The 22,063-nt window shown below is 45.2% G+C and overlaps 1 protein-coding gene across 1 annotated transcript in view; it reads left to right on the top strand.

Annotated features, from left to right (window-relative positions):
• The window catches only part of PAK3 (p21 (RAC1) activated kinase 3), a 73,989-nt gene that overhangs the window by 13,026 nt on the left and 38,900 nt on the right, over positions 1–22,063 (top strand). Inside the window, exon 2 of the mRNA XM_063141863.1 lies at positions 20,032–20,225. Coding sequence (XP_062997933.1) covers positions 20,054–20,225 — 172 coding nt within the window. The 5' untranslated portion in view covers positions 20,032–20,053. The remainder of the gene's footprint in view (positions 1–20,031; positions 20,226–22,063) is intronic.

Genomic DNA, 22,063 nt, shown 5'->3' with positions numbered 1-22,063 from the left:
ACCAGGTGGGCTCTGGAATGGTTGTCCTTAGCAGGGAGATTATAGAGTGGGGATGGGCAACTTTGGGGAACACTTTCAATCCTTCAACTCCCTCTTGCAACTCCCTTTGAAGGCATCTGGGGTCAAGACTCTCTTGTTTTGAAGCTAATTTGTTCTTTCTGGGAAAGGGTTAAAAAGGGAGTCAAAATGGCTGCTCTGGTTGACTCTTTTTAAAAAATGTTTGCAATTTGGGGAGAGGAAGTTTAAGGAGAGGGCAGTGGTTTCAGTAGGGGAAGGGCAGGGGGCATATGTTCCCAACCCATATCACAGAAGGTGATGGTGGGCAACTTTGCACTGCCCCTCTTTCCCAGGATTTTCTCAGTGGGGTACCAAAGGGTATGTACATGAGGATGTGCTAGGACTTTGGCTATAACCAGCCAGAGCACGTAAAACTGTGTATTTGTGAAAAAAGGTTTTATGAAATTGATGGTCTAAGGATCGGGCCCATTTCCCTTCTCTCCTACCCCCTGTGCCTTCACCTGGTTTATTTATGATTGTAAGCAGCCTGGAGTGCCATTTTTTGTGGTAGAAAATTGGGGTTACAAATCAAACCAGACAACATTCCTAAGTATTGGAAGATCCTATGAAATTGGGTCCATTCTTCTTCTCCCCTCCTCCCTGTGCCTTTACCTGCTGTTCTTAGTGATGGTTGGTACCTGTGTCCCAGCTTATTGATGTCCTTGTGACATCACTCATGAGTTTGTGGCCACTAGGAATAGCAACAGCAGATCAAGGAGGGGATTAGTTTGGGGGAGGGGTGGAGCAAGGGCATGTATGAGAATCTCATTTTTGCTTGCAAAGCATGTGAGCGTGCCCCACCTGAAGCCCTGAAAATATTTGCAGATTGTCGAACACGTGCATGTGTTCATTTCATTCCTAGTTCCCAGTCCGACTTATAGAATCATAGAATCATAGAATAGCAGAGTTGGAAGGGGCCTACAAGGCCATCGAGTCCAACCCCCTGCTCAATGCAGGAATCCACCCTAAAGCATCCCTGACAGATGGTTGTCCAGCTGCCTCTTGAATGCCTCCAGTGTGGGAAGGCCCACAACCTCACCAGGCAACTGATTCCATTGTTGTACTGCTCTAACAGCCAGGAAGTTTTTCCTGATGTCCAGCTGGAACCTGGCTTCCTTTAACTTGAGCCTGTTATTCCATGTCCTGCACTCTGGGAGGATCAAGAAGAGATCCTGGCCCTTGCACAACTTTTTTTAATTTGTGCACATTTCCTCAGTAGAATGTATTGGCCCCACTTTAGTCTATACAGGAAATTTGTGCCAATTAGGAAATGTGTACTGATTTGGGGATATTTGCTCAAATCCCTTGTTTGATCATTGCTTGATTTGCACAAGTTTCCTGTTCGTGCAAAGTGAGCAGAGATCGCAAACGCAAATGGGGATTGACGGTGACGTCCAGAGAATCCTAGTGATATTGAACATCACTTATTTGCCCATTCATAGCCTGCGTTATACTTGAATAGGGGCTTGGGAGATTCGAGTACGTCTATCTGTGAGAAGACCACTTGATGTGCAGCAGCCATGGGAAAAGCCATGTATGTTCACCCCCAGCCTTTGTTGAATTCGCTATGTCTGTCTCCTAGTTCGATCAATGTCTGAATACAGTCAGCAACTTATTAACAAAGATATTACAGAAGTCACTAATAATAAAATCAAATACCAAGGGTAAAATGTCCACATTTTAATCTTTTGAAATGGAACAGAATAAATCTATGAACACGATCAGCCAATGTTTGAGTTTATTCTTAGCCATTTGTGTGATGTGATCTCTCTATGAATAAAAGGTGGATTGCATTCAGAAATTGATCTCCTCATTTTTGGTGCTCCAAGTTTGTAATTAGTCAAGTTTGCAGGTGTTTTTGTGGCCATCCACAGCCACATTCAGGGATCAGTTTTGTGATCCCACATTCAGGGATCAGCCCACAAACTTCCTAGGTAACTGATTCCATTGTTGTACTGCTCTAACAGTCAGGAAGTTTTTCCTGATGTCCAGCTGGAATCTGGCTTCCTTTAACTTGAGCACGTTATTCCGTGTCTTGCACTCTGGGAGGATCGAGAAGAGATCCTGGCCCTCCTGTGTGTGACAACCTTTCAAGTATTTGAAGAGTGCTATCATGTCTCCCCTCAATCTTCTCTTCTCCAGGCTAAACATGCCCAGTTCTTTCAGTCTCTCTTCGTAGGGCTTTGTGTCCAGACCTCTGATCATCCTGGTTGCCCTCCTCTGAACACGCTTCAGCTTGTCTGCGTCCTTCTTGAATTGTGGAGCCCAGAACTGGACACAATACTCTAGATGAGGTCTAACAGAGAGGAACCAGTACCTCACATGATTTGGAAGCGATGCTTCTATTAATGCAGCCCAAAATAGCATTTGCCTTTCTTGCAGCCATATCGCACTGTTGGCTCATATTCAGCTCTCATGGGTGGGCAAATGAGAAGGGCCTTTCTTTCTGATCTTAAAGGATGGGCAGGCTGATATGGGTGGAGGTGGTCCTTCCAGTAATGTGGTCACAAACCATTTAAGGCTTTGAAGGTCATAATATCTGTGGAGAACATCCCCCCCCCACACACAGCTGTGCTCCCATCTTTGCTTGTTGCTGTGGTCAAGGAGGAGGAGTGGCAGACCATATTGTCCTCCAAAGAAGCTAGTCCACATGCTGTCTGCCTGCCTGCCTGATCTATTTTTTAGAGGTGGAGAGACAGCTTTAAAAATTTGGCTCCCTCAAGACTCCTTCTGCAGCTGCCATGGGGCGGGGGGTAGCTCAAAAACTGTCTACCCTACAGGGCAATCAATAATTCTATCTTTTGTGACCCATCTTGGCTCCTTGTGGGGAGGAGAAGGGATTTAAACTGGGGGAAATGAAGGTACAAGTGAATTATGTTTATGGGAGGCTCAGAACACCCTTTAGACAGGCGCTGAAGGAGACTTGGTTACTGTGACCTGATCAGGTGTTCAAGCTGTCTGTTGCTATGGTAATGTGGATGAATGAGAATGAGAGAGAAACAGCAGTTTTCTTCTATTTGGAACCCACATCTCTTGTCTGCCCATCCTAGAAGTTTTGGAAGGCGTTATTTTATTTTATTTTATTGCATTTGTATACCACCCCATAGCCGAAGCTCTCTGGGCGATTCACACACCTAAAAACAATATACAAACACTTAAAAACAATATGCATCAGACCTGAACAAACAGATTAATTTATTTTTTTATTTATCTAAGGATTTTTATGCCGCCATTCAGCCAAAAAAGGCTCTCACGGCGGCTTACAAAAGTATTTCTTGACAGTCCCTGCCCACAGGCTTACAATCTAAAATACATGACATAAAAGGAAAGGGGATTGGGAGGGAGGAGGAGGAGGAGGAGGAGGAGGGGGAAAAGGAAAGCAAATTCAGGCACTACAATCTTAGTTGCAAAGTTCAGCAGTTACAGTTGACAGCAGGAGGGAGAGGGCTCTCAGCTGGAGCTGGACCCAGGCACGATGGAGAAGTGCCTGGCTGCTGCTTCCTCCCCCACTGGTGGCCTCTGCAGAGACAGTTGGTAGCAGGAGGGAGGGGGCTCTCAGCTGGACCCAGGCACGATGCAGAGGTGCCTGGCTGCTGCTTCCTCTCTCACTGGTGGCCTCTGCCGAGACAGTTGGTAGCAGGAGGGAGGGGGCTCTCAGCTGGAGCAGGACCCAGGCACGATGGAGAGGTGCCTGGCTACTGCTTCCTCCCTCACATGGGGAGGGAATGTAGGCTGCAACTGTTATGGATATTTAGCAGCCCCCCCTAACCCACCCACCCCATATGCACATAGTAATTTGCTTGCTGACAACTACAGGGGAGATAATGCAGTTCATTTATGGTTGGTATGACAGGGGCCACCGTCATGGCTCCTATTAGATAAGGTGTCAGTAAAATAAGGGTTCCATAATGTTAAATGGAAACCAGGGTGTGTGTTGGGTTGTTCTTAATAAAATCAAAACGGTTTTACCATCTTCCTGATTATTAGGACTATATGCCATTAATGTTAGGGACAGTGGGTTTGAGGGAGCTCTGACCAATGTACCCCCTTACATCAGTGGGGCCTTCTTGCATACAAACAGTACTGCAACAACGGAGCAACCATTTTAATTTCCCCCAGTGCTGCTGAGGTAGCATTGCCCTGTGGCATTGTGGGAAATGAGAGTGGGGGCTCTCAATCCCTCTCTGGGACCTGCCATTTTAATTCCCCTGGAATGAAATGCTTACGCACGATGTTATGTTGGGGCATTGTGTGTAATAAAAACAACGGCACCCAGACGCAAAGGTGGCCTTGAGCCCAGACAGCAGCCCATAGATGTTGCATGCTGATGCCAGGCCTGGCCAATGGATTTGTTTTGTGCAGAAATGCAATATTTATGAATAATAATAATAATAATAATAATAATAATAATAATAATAATAATACCACCACCATCCAGGAGACTAAAATTCACCAGAGGTGGGAGCTCTTATTTGCAGTGAAAATGCTACAGCCATTTCATCTCTGCGTGAACATTGCTAATTGCATCTGGAAATGACAAAGGCCATGAAATCCTAAAAAATTATGTATCAATGAATCACTCCATGAAGAAACAGGGTGCATTATGTCCTACTTTGTTGGTCCTGGGCCAACAGCTGGTTGGCCACTGTGTGAACAAAGTGCTGGACTAGGTGGACCAATGGTCTGATCCAGCAGGGCTCTTCTGATGTTGTTACGTACAGTGTGACCTCATTTTTGGTATGGAAATACGGTATGCCAAGTCCCAGCTCCTCAGATCCTCTAGTTTGTGATGTATCTGGAAAGATGTTCTGTGCAAGTTATTTTTGGCTTATCCTGCTGTTTCTTTCTCTGGTTGGCTAGGCAAGTGATTTCCAATGTATTTATTTTTACCTTCAATATAATTTTACATGGACATGGTTTTGACCCGTTCTGCAAAAGCTGATGATGTTTCTGGAACTCTGTCATGTAACCAGCATTTTTTGTATTTCCTCCCTCACCTTAACAAGGTTCGTTACACCGTGATGTGGTAACCCTGTGTCCCAGCCTGGCTGTTTTTGTCTGCCTACATCCTGAATTTTGTTTTAGTGTTTTCAAGTGAGGCTAGCTAGGTATTGTGTTGTGTTGTTTTTATTTTTAAAGATCAAACCGTGCAGCTCCTGTAGGGGATTTGAAAGGCAAGAGACTTATGCAGGTGTCGTGTTGCTACTTTCTCTGCAAAGGGATGTTCATGGGATCCTGAAGATGAAATTACATCTTTCCAAGCCTCTGACAGGTTAAACCTTTGTGGAAGCTCACAGGTAGCAGATGATCCCGTGATTGCACTGAGAAGGTGCTCTCTTGAAAGGCATGGCAAAAAGAGCCTATAAAAAGCTTAAAGCTAGAAAAGAAGGCACGGCTGGTGCACATTTGATAGGCCAGCTACAATGCTAAGATCTTGAACTTTCGTTTCAGCTTGAATGGGAATCTCATCAAGAGCAGAGGGCCAAATTTTCAAATATTTTGCAAATGCTGTCTAGCAAAGCCATTGTGAGCCAGGGCTCCTTTTCTGCCCTTTTTATTTTGCTGCAAGGACCTATTTCTCAGTATATGTGTTGTTCCCCCTGTGTCGGGTTACAGCATGGCATATCATGTCAGGCTGGTATAAGTTATACTTCTAGAAGAGGTTTTTGGGTCATGGTGTAACCCCAAGCAGTGCTGTCTAAACTACACCAAGGAAATGCAAGCGATGTAATTCCATACCGTCTGGCCAGAGTCCTGTTCCAGCTATTGGATTGGGCAAAGGTAATAGGATGCTGCTTTGCTTGCCTTTGTGTTGGCAAACTAATGCGTTGCCGGACCAGATGGCTTAGTGTGCCAGCGGCCAGGTGGCTGTTTTGTTTGTCTGTGGCACAAATTGTGCAAGTAAGGTCCACTTGAAGCAGAAGTTATCATTCCGACAGTGACGATATCTAGAATGGGGAGACCTGCTTAAGAGCCCATTCGCATACAAACTAGGGTGGCCATTTATGCATTGCCAAAAAAGAGGGCACCATTTTGCATATCATGTGCCTATGTTAATTTACATGTATAAGTGCAAATTTAGAAACAGTGATTATAATTTAAATGCACATGCAGTTTCATAGCGGGTAAGGCTGTGACCCAGGCCTGTGTGAACTGGTTCCATGAAAGGTATACAGTGCAATCCTAGGCATAGAATCAAAGAATCATAGAATAGTAGAGTTGGAAGGGTCCTATAAGACCATCAAGTCCAACCCTCTGCTCATTGCAGGAATCCACCTTAAAGCATCCCTGGCAGATGGTTGTCCAGCTGCCTCATGAAGGCCTCTAGTGGGGGAGAGCCCACAACCTCCCTAGGTCATGGGTGCTATTGTCATACTGCTCTAACAGGAAGTTTTTCCTGATGTCCAGCTGGAATCTGGCTTCCTGTAACTTGAGCCCGTTATTCTGTGTCCTGCACTCTGGGAGGATTGATAAGAGATCCTGGCCCTCCTCTGTGTGACAACCTGTCAAGTATTTGAAGAGCGCTCTCATGTCTCTCCTCAGTCTTCTCTTCTCCAGGCTAAACAGGCCCAGTTTTCCCCAGCACCTGGTAATTGATCCTTTTAACAAAAGTTGCCCAGGATTGAATTCAAGATCTTGTGCATGCAATGCAAAACATGCGCGCTACCACTGAGTTCTTTTCCCTCCCCAGATACGTTCTTGGCCTTTGTCTTAGATTTTTGAGATGATCTGATTTCTTGTGGCAGACCAGAATAAACATGTTACCTTCAAAACTGCAGGGCTGTTGTTTCTTGTTTGGTTGGTTCTTTTCCGGGAGCCACCCAGAAGATAAACTACAACCGTGTCCAAACAATTGCTATATCCTGCTATGGTGATCATTTGCCTTAAGTAATTACCATGAATTTGCGATATTCTGAGTCAATTCGGCCTGTGAGACTCTGTAATTATTTGATGATTGCATGTTTTAAGTCATGCAGTGGCTGTTATGCATCTGGACTGCACTGTATATGTAATCCTCCAAGCATTTATGTTCATGATTAAATGCCCTGTGGCTCATTTGGTGATGACCTATGGTTTTAAGAAAATAAATAGAACTGAATGGAGCCATTGCACATTTCTTGCACACTCACATGCAAAAATAATAATCCAGGACTCTCCTTGGCAAGGCACCTATTGTTCAAAGTCAGCGGAGAATTCCAAGGTCCTGTGCCCGAATTTAGCGTTTTCAGAATAGAACCTAGTGGCTCAGGTTGTCCGTGACTCTTTTGAGCATTATGTGGTCTCTGGCTTGTGCCAGTCACCAGCCACATATGGCACCATGGGAACTTCCACTCAGAGAAATGTTCACATCAATAAATGTGTATTAACATCCACAAAGTGCTGATACCATTTAGTATTAAAGTACAGAAAGGATTGGGATTTGTTTTGCAAATACAAAGTCAAACAGATTGGCTTTTCAACTGGTGGAGGATAAGACTACTGTAGACTACGTTAACAGACCATACCGCCAAGAGGTTTATTTATTTATTTATTTATTACACTTATATACCACCCCCATAGCTAGAGCTCTCTGGGCGGTTTACAGAAATTCTAAAATTGAGATAAAAACAAGTATACAAAATTTAAAATTTTAAAACACAGAACATACACACATAAAGCATTAAAAACCGTTAAAAAACTAAACATGTGGGTGATTAAGATGTGCTGCCATATGCCTGGGCAAAGAGGAAAGTCTTAATCTGGCGCCGGAAAGATAGCAGCATTGGCACCAGGCGAGCCTTGGCAGGGAGATCATTCCATAGTCTGGGGGCCACCACTGAAAAGGCCCTGTCCCTCGTTGCCACACTCTGAGCCTCTCTCGGAGTAGGCATCCGGACGAGGTCCTTAGATGTTGAACATAGTGACCGGGTATATTCACGTCGGGAGAGGCGTTCCATCAGGTATTGTGGTCCCAAGCTGTGTAAGGCTTTATAGGTCAAAACCAGCACCTTGAATTGGGCTCGGAAACATACAGGCAGCCAGTGCAAGCAGACCAGAGCAGGTGTTATATGGTCGAAACTTCTGGTTCCCGAAATCAATCTGGCCGCTGCATTTTGCACGAGCTGCAGCTTCCGAACCGTCTTCAAAGGCAGCCCTACATAGAGTGCATTGCAGTATCTAACTTGGAGGTTACCAGAGCATGGACAACTGAAGCCAGGTTATCCCTGTCCAGATAGGGGCGTAGCTGGGCCACCAACCGGAGTTTGTAAAACCGGAGCGTTTTACGAACTCCGGTTAAGAGTCATCAACTATATGTAATGGGGGAGAGTGTAGGGTTTGTGGAATGTACCTTGATTTGAGAATTTGGAGATTGGTTACAAGCTATGCTCCTCTGAGAAATGTTGGAGGCCATGTGCACATGCATCGTACATACACTGCATGTGCACCGGGGAGCAATGTCCAATAGTAGCTCTGTACATGGGGTGGAGAAGACCCTGTGATTCTCTCCAACATGAAAGTTCAATGAAACTTCGCATTGCATGAACTTGAGAGAGGGAGGGAGGGAGAGAGAGACGTTATAAAAGCAAAATTTGAATTACAGCATCAGCCGCCACATACGCTGGGATGCGTATGTGCGCCTCCCTCCATGGTCACATGGCTTTACAGGGATGTTGAGGGAGCACACTGACGTTAGTTTTAGTCCTTTTGCTGATAGCATTTAAAGCGTCGGAGTGCAGAAAGAATGAGGAAGCTCTCTAGATATGCACAAAGCCAAATGGCAGATTTTCCCACAACCTTGATGGTGTTCCTGAACAAAGAAAGGGAATCACAGATAGCCTTATCAGTCATTGATTAGAGTGGACTTTTTAAAGCCCGAATACGTGAAGCTGGATAGTCTATCTCCTTTGCCTTCATCATCTTCCCTTGCCTTCATCTTGCTCCTCTCCCTCTGTTGCCTACCCTGTGGTGAATTTTAAATTGTAATGTCGACAAGGCAGGGATCTGCCCAGTGGAGGCTGGTGGCTGCGATTTCGGTGCGGCTGGGTTTCAGTCAGAACCATCCAGAACTCTAAAAAAGCTATCCAGGATGTTGATGCTAGTTTGCGGGTGGGGTTCAGCATCCTGGATGGTTCCCTTTAGAGTTCTGCCTTGTAGATCCAGAAGGGATTTATAGCCCCACCGAAATTGGAGCCACCCGCCTCCTTTGTCATTCCTCTGTCAGTCCTCATGTGCGTTGATGGTGCAATATGAATAACAGTCATAACAAGTGGCAGAATCATAGAATAGTATTATTATTATTATTATTATTATTATTATTATTATTATTATTATTTGTATCCCGCCTTTTGCCCAATGCTGGGCCTCAAGGCGGCCTTACAAAGTTTAAAATATACGTGGGGGGGGGGGAACAAAACCATAAACATTTAAAATACACAACAAAATTTTAAGACAATAACATAGATGGAGGGGCAGATTATTCTCCAAAAGCCTGCTGGAACAAAAAAAGTTTTCGCCTGCTTCCGAAAGCCCATCAAGGAGGGAGCCAGCCTAGCTTCCCCGGGAAGAGAGTTCCAGAGCACCGGAGCAGCCACCGAGAAGGCCCTCTCCCATGTTCCCACCAAGATGGTGGGACTGAAAGAAGGGCTTCTCCAGAAGATCTCAAAGCACGGGCAGCCTCATAAGGGAGAATACGTTCTTTCAAATAACCTGGACCCGAACCATATAGGCCATCAAGACCACCCCCTGCTCAATTCAAGAATTCACCTTAAAGCACATGTACACGTTGAAAAGAACGGGGGTCAAATACATCCCTGAGGCCAGCCTGTAGCAAGGCCACCGTAGGATAGACCCATCATGTTGTAAACCGCCCAGAGAGCTTCGGCTGTGGGGCGGTATATAAATGTAATAAATAAATAAATAAATAAATAAATCATCCCCAAACACCACCTTCAGAATTCTAGGCAGGAGTGGAACCATCTCTATACGCGATATCCCGGGGCAAGGGAGGGATGATCCCTCCCTGATCCCGGAATCTCTTGTGCATCATGTGCATCACCCCGGAATAAAGCCCCACCTAGCTATGGCCTTAGAGTGCCTACTCCTTAGGGTTCTTCCCAATGCAGAATTTTTGTACTTCTATAAATCTTGGGGTTTCCCTGAACCTGACGATGTTTCCACCTTGTTTGTAGATCGTGTAGATTTGGCTATGCCAGGAGCAGCACTCAGAGAACTGAGTTAGCTATTAATTTATTTGATTAATAATCAATTTCTGCTCTCCTTTCTGTCTTTATTGCTCTTGGCATGGATATACCGTGCATGCAGCAACACAGCAGTTTGCATGCCAGGAAGTGATACTGTGATAAGAAACAATAGCCACCAACTAAAAAACTATCGTGAGTTAATTGTTAATGCTGCAAATATTTTACTCAAGAACTGATGAAGTGGCTGAAGCTCAAAGGTCTTCCATAATTTATCCCAAGGAAATAGAGCTGCCAACATTTTTGTTTTGTTTTAAAATGGCCCTATTCCTTTCCCTTTAAAAACGACCCAGGAGACAGAAAATGCAAGACGTGAAGCTCTTCTTGGCATGGAGATGAAACTTCACTTAGGGTGCAATCCTCTACACCCTTACGAGGGTGTACGTTGCATTGAACTCAGTGGGGCATGCGTCTGAGTAAACGTGTCTTGGCGTCCGTTGCTAGCTGATTTCTACATGTCAGGATGATAGCAAAGGCACAGGAGTGTAAAAGCTAGCAGCTGTATAAAAATATACTTATATGAAAACTGGAGACAAGTCCCATGAAGTTGATAATTGTTTGTTCCTATGCTTACCGTTAGCTACCTAGAGGGCTATTTTGGACACAAAGGCAGGACAGAAATGTAATAAATAAATAGGAAAAATAGAAAGGAGACTGAACAGTGTGGCAAAAATCAAATTAGGGCTATAAGAAGAACCTTGACGGATCAGACCAATGGTCAGGGGCAACTCCAGAAATAATAGTTTGGGGGAGCAAAGGGTGTGCAAAGACAATTCCTAGGGGTGTAAGGTATGCCCCATACCTGGTGGTGTTCTGGGAAGAGTGAATAAGGTAGAAGGAAATATTTGGATGGAGTAACTGCCTTCCATTGGTATCTGTATGGGTCCATCTAATCCATCATTCCAATTCCAGCAGTGGACAACAAGAAGCCACTGGAAAATCCACAAGCAGATGACAACAACTAAACCTCTCCTGCTTCCAGCATATGATATTCAGAGGTAGACTGCCTCTATAGTAGACTATAGATGGTCAGTTTAGCTGTCATGGCTAGTATTCCCTACATATAATATCTCCCATCTTCCTTTCCCCTTTCTCCCTCTACTCTGGCATCAATTGTAAGACATTTGTATTAAATGTTAAACTTTTTTTTATGATCTTCCTGCCTCGTCTTTTTTGCAGCGAAGAATGGCACTTTGTATTGGTTTTGAAACGGAGCCCAAAGCATCTTTGGGAAATAAAATAAAATATAGTGCTTCTTTCAAAACCTTGGAAACAATGACATCATAGGCAAATTGGGCCAGAAACCATTAATAGAAGTCTTTGTAGACTCAAGTCCCCTGGGAGGGCTGGTTTAGCAAACTGACTGTGTTTACAAATGGATACAGCAAGTAATCCATACAGTTGCTTTGTTTATTGGGAGCTGCTGAAACATCCCATAGTCCGCCAAACATTTTATTGCATCAATGAAAAGTCATCCCAATTCTCACCAGGGGCAAAGATTTAGATACAGAAATGAGATACATTTGAAAGAAACGGAATGATATACAATCGTATCCAAAACAAGGAGGATCCCAGCAGTTTTGGCAAATGGAGATGTTGTGTATGTTTTGTATACGGCTATATCTACGTGGAGATACCAAGTTTTCTGGACCTTTTTAAGTCTGGGAGTTTAATGACGACATCCGGGATTAATTCATTCCCCCACTTTTTTTTTGTAAACGTGGAATCAAAACAGATAATGTACAGGTTTCGGCGGTGGCCAGGAGTTCATTTGCACAGTTAAAGCTAGTGCGCCAGCTGCGCCCATTCCTAGAGATGTCAGACCTGGCCCCAGTGACACATGCCTTAGTTACATCCTGATTGGATTACTGTAACGCGCTCTACGTGGGGCTGCCTTTGAAGAGTGTTCGGAAACTCCAGCTGGTTCAAATAGCTGCAGCCAGATTGTTGACCGGGGCTGGTTACAGGGAGCACACAACTCCCCTGTTAAAACAGCTCCACTGGCTTCCAGTCTGTTTCCGGGCACAATTCAAAGTACTGGTTATGACCTATAAAGCTCTATATGGTTCGGGTCCAGGTTATTTGAAAGAACGTATCCTCCCTTATGAGCCTGCCCATGCTTTGAGATCTTCCGGAGGAGCCCTTCTTTCAGTGCCACCATCTTCACAGGCACGCTTGGTGGGAACATGGGAGAGGGCCTTCTTGGTGGCTGCTCCAATGCTCTGGAACTCTCTTCCCGGGGAAGCTAGGCTCCCCCTTGATGGGCTTTCAGAAGCAGGCTGAAACTTGTTTGTTACAGCAGGCCTTTGGAGAATAATCTGGCCCTCCATCTATGTTAATGTCTTATAATTTTGTTGTGTATTTTAAACGTTTATGTTCCTCCCCCCGCCAATGTATGTTTTAAACTTTGTAAGGCCACCTTGATATGATATGATCATAGAATCAAGGGCCTACAAGTCCATCGAGTCCAACCCCCTGCTCAATGCAGGAATCCACCCTAAAGCATCCCTGACAGGTATAAGAGTGATAAAAACAGTAAAAACACAATAAAAACAGGAATAAAGCCAGCTATAAAAACAGCAACAACAGCAGTCATATCCGGAGAGGGCCATAGTAAAGGAATATGTTTTCAAGAACTTCTAAAAAGTCTGCAATGATGGAGTCTATCGGAACCCTCATGGCAACTTATTCCAGGGCCACTGCAGAGAAGGACTTTTCATGTGTGATCACCCATGTAATTGCTCTCATAGAATCATAGAATAGTAGAGTTGGATGGGGCCTACAAGGCCATAGAGTCCAACCCCCTGCTCAATGCAGGAATCCACCCTAAAGCATCCCTGACAGATGGTTGTCCAGCTGCCTCTTGAAGGCCTCTAGTGTGGGAGAGCCCACCACCTCCCTAGGCAACTGGTTCCGTTGTCGTACTGCTCTAACAGTCAGGATGTTTTTCTTGATGTCCAGCTGGAATCTGGCTTCCTTTAACTTGAGCCCATTATTCCGTGTCCTGCACTCTGGGAGGATCGAGAAGAGATCCTGGCCCTCCTCTGTGTGACAACCTTTTAAGTATTTGAAGAGTGCTATCATGTCTCCCCTCAATCTCCTCTTCTCCAGGCTAAACATGCCCAGTTCTTTCAGTCTCTCTTCATAGAGCTTTGTTTCCAGACCCCTGATCATTGTGGTTGCCCTCCTCTGAACATGCTCCAGCTTGTCTGAATCCTTCTTGAATTGTGGAGCCCAGAACTGGACGCAATTCTCAAGATGAGGCCTAACCAGGGCCGAACAGAGAGGAACCTGTACCTCATGTGATTTGGAAGCTATACTTCTATTAATGCAGCCGAAAATAGCATTTGCCTTTCTTGCAGCCATATCACGCTGTTGGCTCATATTCAGCTTGCAATCTACAACAATTCCAAGATCCTTCTTGTTTGTAGTATTGCTGAGCCAAGTATCTCCCATCTTGTAACTGTGCATTTGGTTTCTATTTCCTAAATGTAGAACTTGGCATTTATCCCTATTAAATTTCATTCTGTTGTTTTCAGCTCAGCACTCCAGCCTATCAAGATCACTTTGAAGTTTGTTTCTGTCTTCCAGGGTATTAGCTATCCCACCCAATTTTGTGTCATCTGCAAATTTGATAAGTGTTCCCTGCACCTCCTTGTCCAAATCATTAATAAAAGTGTTGAAGAGCAGTGGGCCCAGGACTGAGCCCTGCGGCACCCCACTCGTTGCCTCTCCCCAGTTTATTATTATTATTATTATTTATTTATATAGCACCATCAATGTACATGGTGCTGTACAGAGTAAAACAGTAAATAGCAAGACTCTGCCGCATAGGCTTACATTCTAATAAAATCATAATGAAACAATAAGGAGGGGAAGAGAATGCAAACAGGCACAGGGTCGGGTAAGCAGGCACAGGGTAGGGTAAAACTAACAGCATAAAGTCTGCACAACATCAAGTTTTAAAAGCTTTAGGAAAAAGAAAAGTTTTTAGTTGAGCTTTAAAAGCTGCGATTGAACTTGTAGTTCTCAAATGTTCTGGAAGAGCGTTCCAGGCGTAAGGGGCAGCAGAAGAAAATGGACGGAGCCGAGCAAGGGAAGTAGAGGCCCTTGGGCAGGCGAGAAACATGGCATCAGAGGAGCGAAGAGCACGAGCGAGGCAATAGTGTGAGATGAGAGAGGAGAGATAGGAAGGAGCTAGACCGTGAAAAGCTTTGAAGGTTAACAGGAGGTTTATATTGGATTCTGAAGTGAATTGGAAGCCAATGAAGAGATTTCAGAAGCGGAGTAACATGGTCAGAGCGGCGAGCCAAGAAGATGATCTTTGTGGCAGAGTGGTGAACAGAAACCAACGGACTGATGTGAGAAGAAGGAAGGCCAGAGAGAAGAAGGTTGCAGTAGTCTAACCGTGAAATAACCAGTGCATGAACAAGCGTCTTGGCAGAAGAGACAGACAAAAATGATCGAATCCTGGCAATATTATACAGGAAATTATACAGGAAATATTATACAGTTTGAGAAGGTTCCGTTGATAAGTACTCTTTGAGTCCAATTCTGTAGCCAACTGTGAATCCACCTAATAGTTGTTCTGTCTAGCCCACTTTTAGCTAGTTTGTTAATCAAAATATCATGGGGCACTTTGTCGAAAGCTTTGCTGAAGTCAAGATATTTGACATCCACAGCATTCCCACAGTCCACAATGGAGGTAACCCGATCAAAAAATGAGATCAAATTAGTCTGACAGGATTTGTTCCAGACAAATCCATGTTGGCTTCTAGCAATCACTGCATTGATTTCAAGGTGTTTACGGACTGACTTCTTTACAATCTGCTCCAGAATTTTCCCAGGGATGGATGTCAGACTGACTGGTCTGCAGTTCCCAGGTTCCTCCTTTTTGCCCTTTTTGAAGATAGGGACAACGTTAGCCCTCCTCCAGTCGTCCGGCACCTCACCCGTCTTCCATGATTTTGCAAAGATAATAGACAAAGGTTCTGAGAGTTCTTCCGCTAGCTCCTTCATTACTCTAGGATGCAGATTTGAACTGGAGATTTGAACTCATTCAAGGAAATTACCATTTGTTTATCAATCTCAAACTGCAATCTCAAACTGCATGCCTTCATGTAGGGATACTAGGGATACTGCATGTCAGAAAGAATGTTGCTATAGAACTGGAAAAGGTGCAAAAGAAGGGGGGTTAACCGAAATGATCAGCGGTTAAAATGATACAGCATTGGGCTAGTTCAGCTCTGCATTTAGCACAGGGAAAAGGAATGTGGGTGGATTTATTGTCATGTGAAAGTGGCAGATATTGCTTATATTAAGCTGTCAAGCTGTATTGAAACAGTGCTCCTTGTTAGCTCTTGTTGAAGTCTTGCTCATTCAATTATAGTCAACACCATTGTGTCAGTTGTAGGAAACCTTAAAAGAAGGAAACCTTCCACGTGGCAATTATTGAAAGTTGATGGAAGGAGAAAGCACTCATAGGAATCTTACAATCATAGCAGTGGAGAAAGCCCAGTGGTCATCTTGTCTACCCTGTACCTGAAGCATCCTGTCCATTGATGGCCCCAGCCTTTTCACGAGAAGCTTCAAAATGCTGGTGGGAGACAACTGGAGAGATGGCCTTCTTAGTTGTGGCACCCAGACAGGCTTGCCTAGTGACTGCATTAATGGCTTTCCAGTGCCAAGTGAATATTTTTTTATTATTATTTTCCAAGGCCTTTTAATTTGATGAGATGTAAGTAGGCACACCCAGCTCTGGCCAAGTCTAGCTGGGACTGCTTTGGCCCATGCTTCTTGCCCACCAAGTGCTCTATCAGGAGCCTGTACTGAATGGCTGGGGATTGCCCAGGCCCTTGCCCTCATTTGTCAGGCCTGTTTCTGGGCATGCACAGAGTGCCTCCTCTCCCCCTCCCTCCCCCTCCCTCTAAAGGCTGAAGGCCGCACACACACTTCCCTCAGTTTTGGAGAAAATAATGGTATCCGAATGGGGTACCTTTGAGCAGAGTTCAGCCTTTCAAAGTCATGCTGTTGTATCTAGTTATGATTCTCAAACCTCACATGGTGGGCGGGAGGAGGCACCACAAATGGACACAGCCATTTAAGTGGGTTGTTTCCTTTTATGTGAAATTGGGTTGCCTGCTCACGTTCGAACTGAGGAGTCTGGGTTGTGAAAGGCGTGCAGTGGCCACCTGCTCACACATTCACAATAGCCACCAGTAAGTCTGGCCTCCCACCCAAGGCATGCTGGGAGTTCCACCCAAGGCATATTGGGAGCTGTAGGCATAAGCCTAAGTTTTTTTTATTAAATTAATTAAAAATACTCACACCCCCAAATTTCATGTTTTTAGTTTTTTCTGTTACATTGTACAGCCAGACCTACAAGTGTGCCAAATTTCAGGCTTCTAACTCATCTGGAAGTGGGTAAACATTTCCGGACATACAAACCCAAACGCATGCTTTCAGCTTTATAGGTAGAAATTCCTGCAAAGAGCAGGGGATTGGACTGCTCCAATATAGGCCCCTCCCAACTCTACAATCCTACGATTCTATGACCCTAGGCTGGTCTTTCAAATACAGGATGCCTTAAATAGAAGACAGTTCTTTGACAGTCCTTCAAATAAAAGGCTGTCCCCTGTAAAAGGGGACACATGGCCAACCTAGAGGGGGAAACCTAGAGTATATGAATTTAGTTTGATATGTTCCATGTGTTTTGGGGATTGTCAGGCATCTTTCATTCCATCATCCACTCATTGACTGAACCAGATTTCCCCCCTTGATAAAAATACGCAAAAAGGTCCACTGCAATTTAGATCATGTTTGTTGGCATGCTATATTTTGTGTGTTTTTTGTAGTGCTTCAGAGAGGTGGCTGAGATCAGAGGTGTATAAAACATTGCAGTGTGTGTGTTGAAAAAGAAGCATATACATTAGCACATTTCCCACTAACTTTCATACTCTCATATAACTAATTTTGTATACAATTCTGGAAAGTTTTTTTAAAAAAAAATCCTACAGAGACACACAATGGTCTGCAAGTCCACAGAATTTGCATCACTCAGAAGATGCTGGTCTATTGCAGGATCCATGGGCCCAATTAATAAAAATCCAGAGTAATTTCAGACATCCATAAGAAAAGCCCTCTGATGACCACTGTTCTTTCCAGCAATGGGGCCTTCATCTCACAGATCAAAGAGATCCGAAGATGTTTCAGGAGCTGGAAATATCTGAGGAAGCTTAGACAGGACTGTTTTGTTTCTTCATTGAACACAGTCTAACCTGTACTTCTAGTTTCAATTTATTAGAATGCAATCCTATCCATAGTTGGCTGGGGCATGCTGAGAGTTGTAGTTTTTTTCTGCCTAAACATGCATAGGATTGAGCCTTTAAGTTGTTTGTTGCTGTAGAGGTTTATATTTTATTTGCTAACCTTGTGAGGTTGGCAGGGCAGTGTGTGTGTGTGTGTGTGTGTGATTCCTCTAAACCTTAATGCAACCTGCAGGAAATTCAATAGGCTCCTGCAGGTAGAGTTTTCACATCACTGAAGATGGTTTATTTCTACCCGAATGCTGTGCATAATTTGTGTCCTGATTCTTCCTTCTCATCTTGGGTCAGACACCACATGCTGTTAGGAATTCCCTTATCTACCCACTACCACCTGTTGTTTAATTATCTTCAGAATGTCTAATTACTGCAACCTTTGGCATAATTAAAATCAAATGGAAATTGAATTCATGTGTGGTTGCCAATGGGACAAGTCTTACTTTTCAGCAGAGCTGGGGCTGCTTGACACCCAAACTGCCCCCTCACCGCCATTTTCTCCCATCCCTCCTTAGAATCATAGAATAGTAGAGTGGGAAGGGGCCTACAAGGCCATCGAGTCCAACCCCCTGCTCAATGCAGGAATCCACCCTACAGCATCCCTGACAGATGGTTGTCCAGCTGCCTCTTGAAGGCCTCTAGTGCAGGAGAGCCCACAACCTCCCTACGTAACTAGTTCCATTGTCGTACTGCTCTAAGAGTCAGGAAGTTTTTCCTGCTCTCCAGCCAGAATCTGACTTCCTGTAACTTGAACCCATTATTCCATGTATGCTGTGTGTTTCCCTGCCTGGTGCCACATGGTTGGCTGCCGCTGATGGTGGCTGGGTCAATATCACAGCACAGGTAAGTAGAATCATAGAACCATAGAGTAGTAGAGTTGGAAGGGGCCTACAGGGCCATTGTGTCCAACCCCCTGCTCAATGCAGGAATCCATCTTAAAGCATCCCTGACAGATGGCTGTGCAGCTGCATCTTGAAGGCCTCTAGTGTGGGAGAGCCCACCACCATCCTAGGTCATGGGTTATATTAGAGTAGATATAGGGAGAGGCAGAAACACAACACAGAGAGGTTGTTTTGAGCGGCTGCCCAATCTTTGCCTAACAAGCAGGACTGATAGCAGCCGCCATTGCCTTGCAGCACTTGACTAGGCCTACAAGTGATGCCCCCTTCCCCAGTGCTCCAATCAGTGTAGGGTAGCTGAGTCTGGGAGCCACCATTTTAATTCTACATTGGGAAGAGAGAACTCATGGGGGGCCTGCCCCATGAGTTCGCTGAGCCCTGCTTGGCTGGCCCTGTTCTGAGGACCTGGGCTTGCCAAGTGCTCCAGGCCTCTGGAAAGTGCGCAATTCCTCTGGCACATCATTAGCATTGCCGGAGGAATGGCAGACTTTCTGGAGGCCCTGAAAAGCATGCCTTAAAGGCCCCGATTGGCTAGGGAGGGGAGAGGCAAAGCACACTAATTGCCTTTGCCCCCAGGCCAATTTGGGCCTTATTAGCCCTCTGAATGCAAGGTTAAGAGGACCTCTAAGGCCATGAATGGGGGGGGGGGGTAGCAATTTCCCCAAGGCTGGGGGAAGTTGCATATTATTTTCTCCTTCCACTTTGGCATTGGAGTGGAGGGAGAAAATACGTCATTTCCCCACCCCTTGGGAAATGGCATATTTCCCCCCACGGTGTTATTGCTGGCAAAAGGCACAGTGGGGGGAAAATGTCAGGGTGGTCAGGATTGAAATCAATCAGGCAAGGGACATGTCCCTGGTGCTGGACATGCCCTCCTGGGCCCATGAGGGCCAGTCATGGGGGGGGGGGGTTTGCTGCTCTTACGCGCCCAGGCGGATTTTCACCCTAATGCTTTTTCCACAATGCCCCCGATGTAAAGTGGATTATGGGTGATTAAAATGGCAGCCAGAGCCAGCTAGCTGGTGCTGCCCAGAAGCCTGCTGGCTGGTGTTTCCCAATGCTCTTAACAAGCTAACAGTACAATCCTATCCATGTCCACTAAGTTCCACAGTGTTCAATGGGTTTTACTCCTGGGTAAATTATTCATGGAATTGCAGTCTATAGGAAGGAAATGCTTTAGGGTGGATCCTGCTGTTCTATGATCCTATGAAATCAGCTTGGGTCTTAACTATTGTTACAATGGGAATAAATATCTTGGTGGGTAGTGACAAAACGTTGAGGCTTCTGATTCACCTTCCTTGCTCGATTGGTCAGACGGGGCGATTCCCAATATTATTTGAGCCCTGCAGTTCATTACAGTTACTGCTGGGATTGCCGATGGCTCCGACCAAGAATACCTGGTATGAAACTCTGATCATATGTCTTCAGCGAGTTCCAGCTTTTCTGTTTTTCCTAACCCCACCCTTCATTCCTCTCTCTGGTTTCTTCTTCTTCTTCTTCTTCTTCTTTCCCCCCAAGGAGGCTGTGAGGATTGCTGAAGATGTCAGAGAGCCTGGATACTGAAGAGAAACCACCAGCCCCTCCACTGAGAATGAACAGCAGCAACCGCGATTCCTCAGCACTTAACCACAGCTCCAAACCTCTCCCCATGGCTCCAGAAGAGAAGAACAAGAAGGCCCGGCTACGCTCCATCTTTCCAGGAGGGGATAAAAGTAAAGTATCAGGAATGCCAAAGGCGTTCCATAATTTCTGTTGTTTCACTTCTGGTTTTCTTAATGTTATAACTCTGTGTATGTGTTTTTTTAATAAAGGGGTTGGATTAAAACCAACAGAGCTTTATGGGTCTCTAATGTGAACGTTTGAAAGTGGTGATGTTTCCGTTTTCTCTGGGATGTAGGATGAGCCTCGTGGGGCGCAGAGTGGTAAGCGGCAGTTACTGCGGCCGAAACTCGCCCCACGGCCTGAGTTCGATCCCAGAAGAAGCTGGTTCTCAGGCAGCCGGCTCAGGTCGACTCAGCCTTCCATCCTCCTGAGGTCGGTAAAATGAGCACCCAGCTAGCTGGGGGAAAGGGAACCACGACTGGGGAAGGCAATGGCAAACCACCCCGCTACAAAGTCTGCCAAGAAAACGTCAGTGAAAGCAGGCGTCCCTCTAGGAATCAGCAATGACTCAAGTGCTTGCAGGAGAGGTTCCTTTCCTTTCCTTTTGTGGGATGCGAAGAGCTACACCAGGCATGCGCTAATTATAATTGGCTTTTTGAACAGCACACATAGGCAACCAAGAATTGGTAGTAAGCAGCTTTGCCGTGACCCCTGTGTCACCACAGGGAAAAGTGGGGTTGTCAGGGCTGGAATATAGGACAGTAACGGGCTGGATGAGGGAGAACAAACTGAAGTTCAGTCCCAACAAGATGGAGGGACTGTTAGTGGATGGTTCATTCACAGGGTTGAGTGGTGTTCAACCTGTTCTGGAGGAGGTTGCACTTGAGATTGAACCATTGCTTTGCATGCTTCAATCCCTGACATCTCCAGGTAGGGCTAGGAATGAATTCTGTCTCAACTCTGGAGCACCACTGCCAATATTGGGCTAGATGGACCAATGGTCTGACCTCAATGTAACATAGCTTCCTATATTCCCTGAAAGACCAGTTGTGCAGCTTGGGGTTGTTCCTGGATCCATCATTGTCACTTGAAGCCCAGGTGGCCTCGGTGTTTAGGAATATCTTTTGTCAGCTTCAATTGCCCTAAGGATGCCAGTGCTTCATTAGCTATGCCAGCCTAATATCTGTTTCCAGGCCCAATTCAAAGTGTTGTTGTTGACCATCAAAGCCCTAAGTGGCTTGGAGAGGAGCATCTAAAGGGACATCTCCTTCCCATGTTCAGCTTTGGTGTGGTATAGAAATATAATTAATAAATTTAACCTGATTAATTAAACACACACACGATTACAGTGGAAGCAAGTCAGGTTTAGTAGAATGAAACCTTTATATTCAACATTGTAGATGTAACTATGACAAGGCCGGCCCTACCTTTAAGCAGAGTGAGGCAGCCACCTCAGTTGGCAGATACAGGGAGGTGGCAGCAAGACAGCTGCACGTCAAGCAGCCTGCCTTGTGCCCCCTAAGCTAGCCTGTGTTACAAAAACTGTGGATTACAACCCAATTAAATCAATAAAAAGGCAATCCGGATGCAGTTTTCAAAAGGAAGGTTTATTTTCCACTCCAGGTACCAAGAAATCTCTTTGCACTAAGGTCCTCTCCTCCGATCAAATGGGAGAGCAGAGGCCACGAACAGAGATTAACTTTTAGTTTTATACAGAGGGAAAAACATCCTACCCTTTCAATTGGCTACTAGCCCAAACCGTCACCTTTAACGTCACCAGACATGCTCAGATAGGGAGGGAAATGGTTAATTCTGCACAATCTCCCTTCCCAGATTCCCCTCCGCAATGTCCCCTGAGACATTCCTGTCCCACCTTGCCTACGTGGCAGAAACTTTCCCACTTCACCTTCCTTCCATCCAATCAGTATTCACTGTCCCTTTCCAAATT

Source organism: Elgaria multicarinata, chromosome 15 (assembly GCF_023053635.1).
Source record: "Elgaria multicarinata webbii isolate HBS135686 ecotype San Diego chromosome 15, rElgMul1.1.pri, whole genome shotgun sequence".
NCBI lineage: Eukaryota > Metazoa > Chordata > Lepidosauria > Squamata > Anguidae > Elgaria > Elgaria multicarinata.
This window is presented reverse-complemented; position numbering and strand designations above follow the sequence as displayed.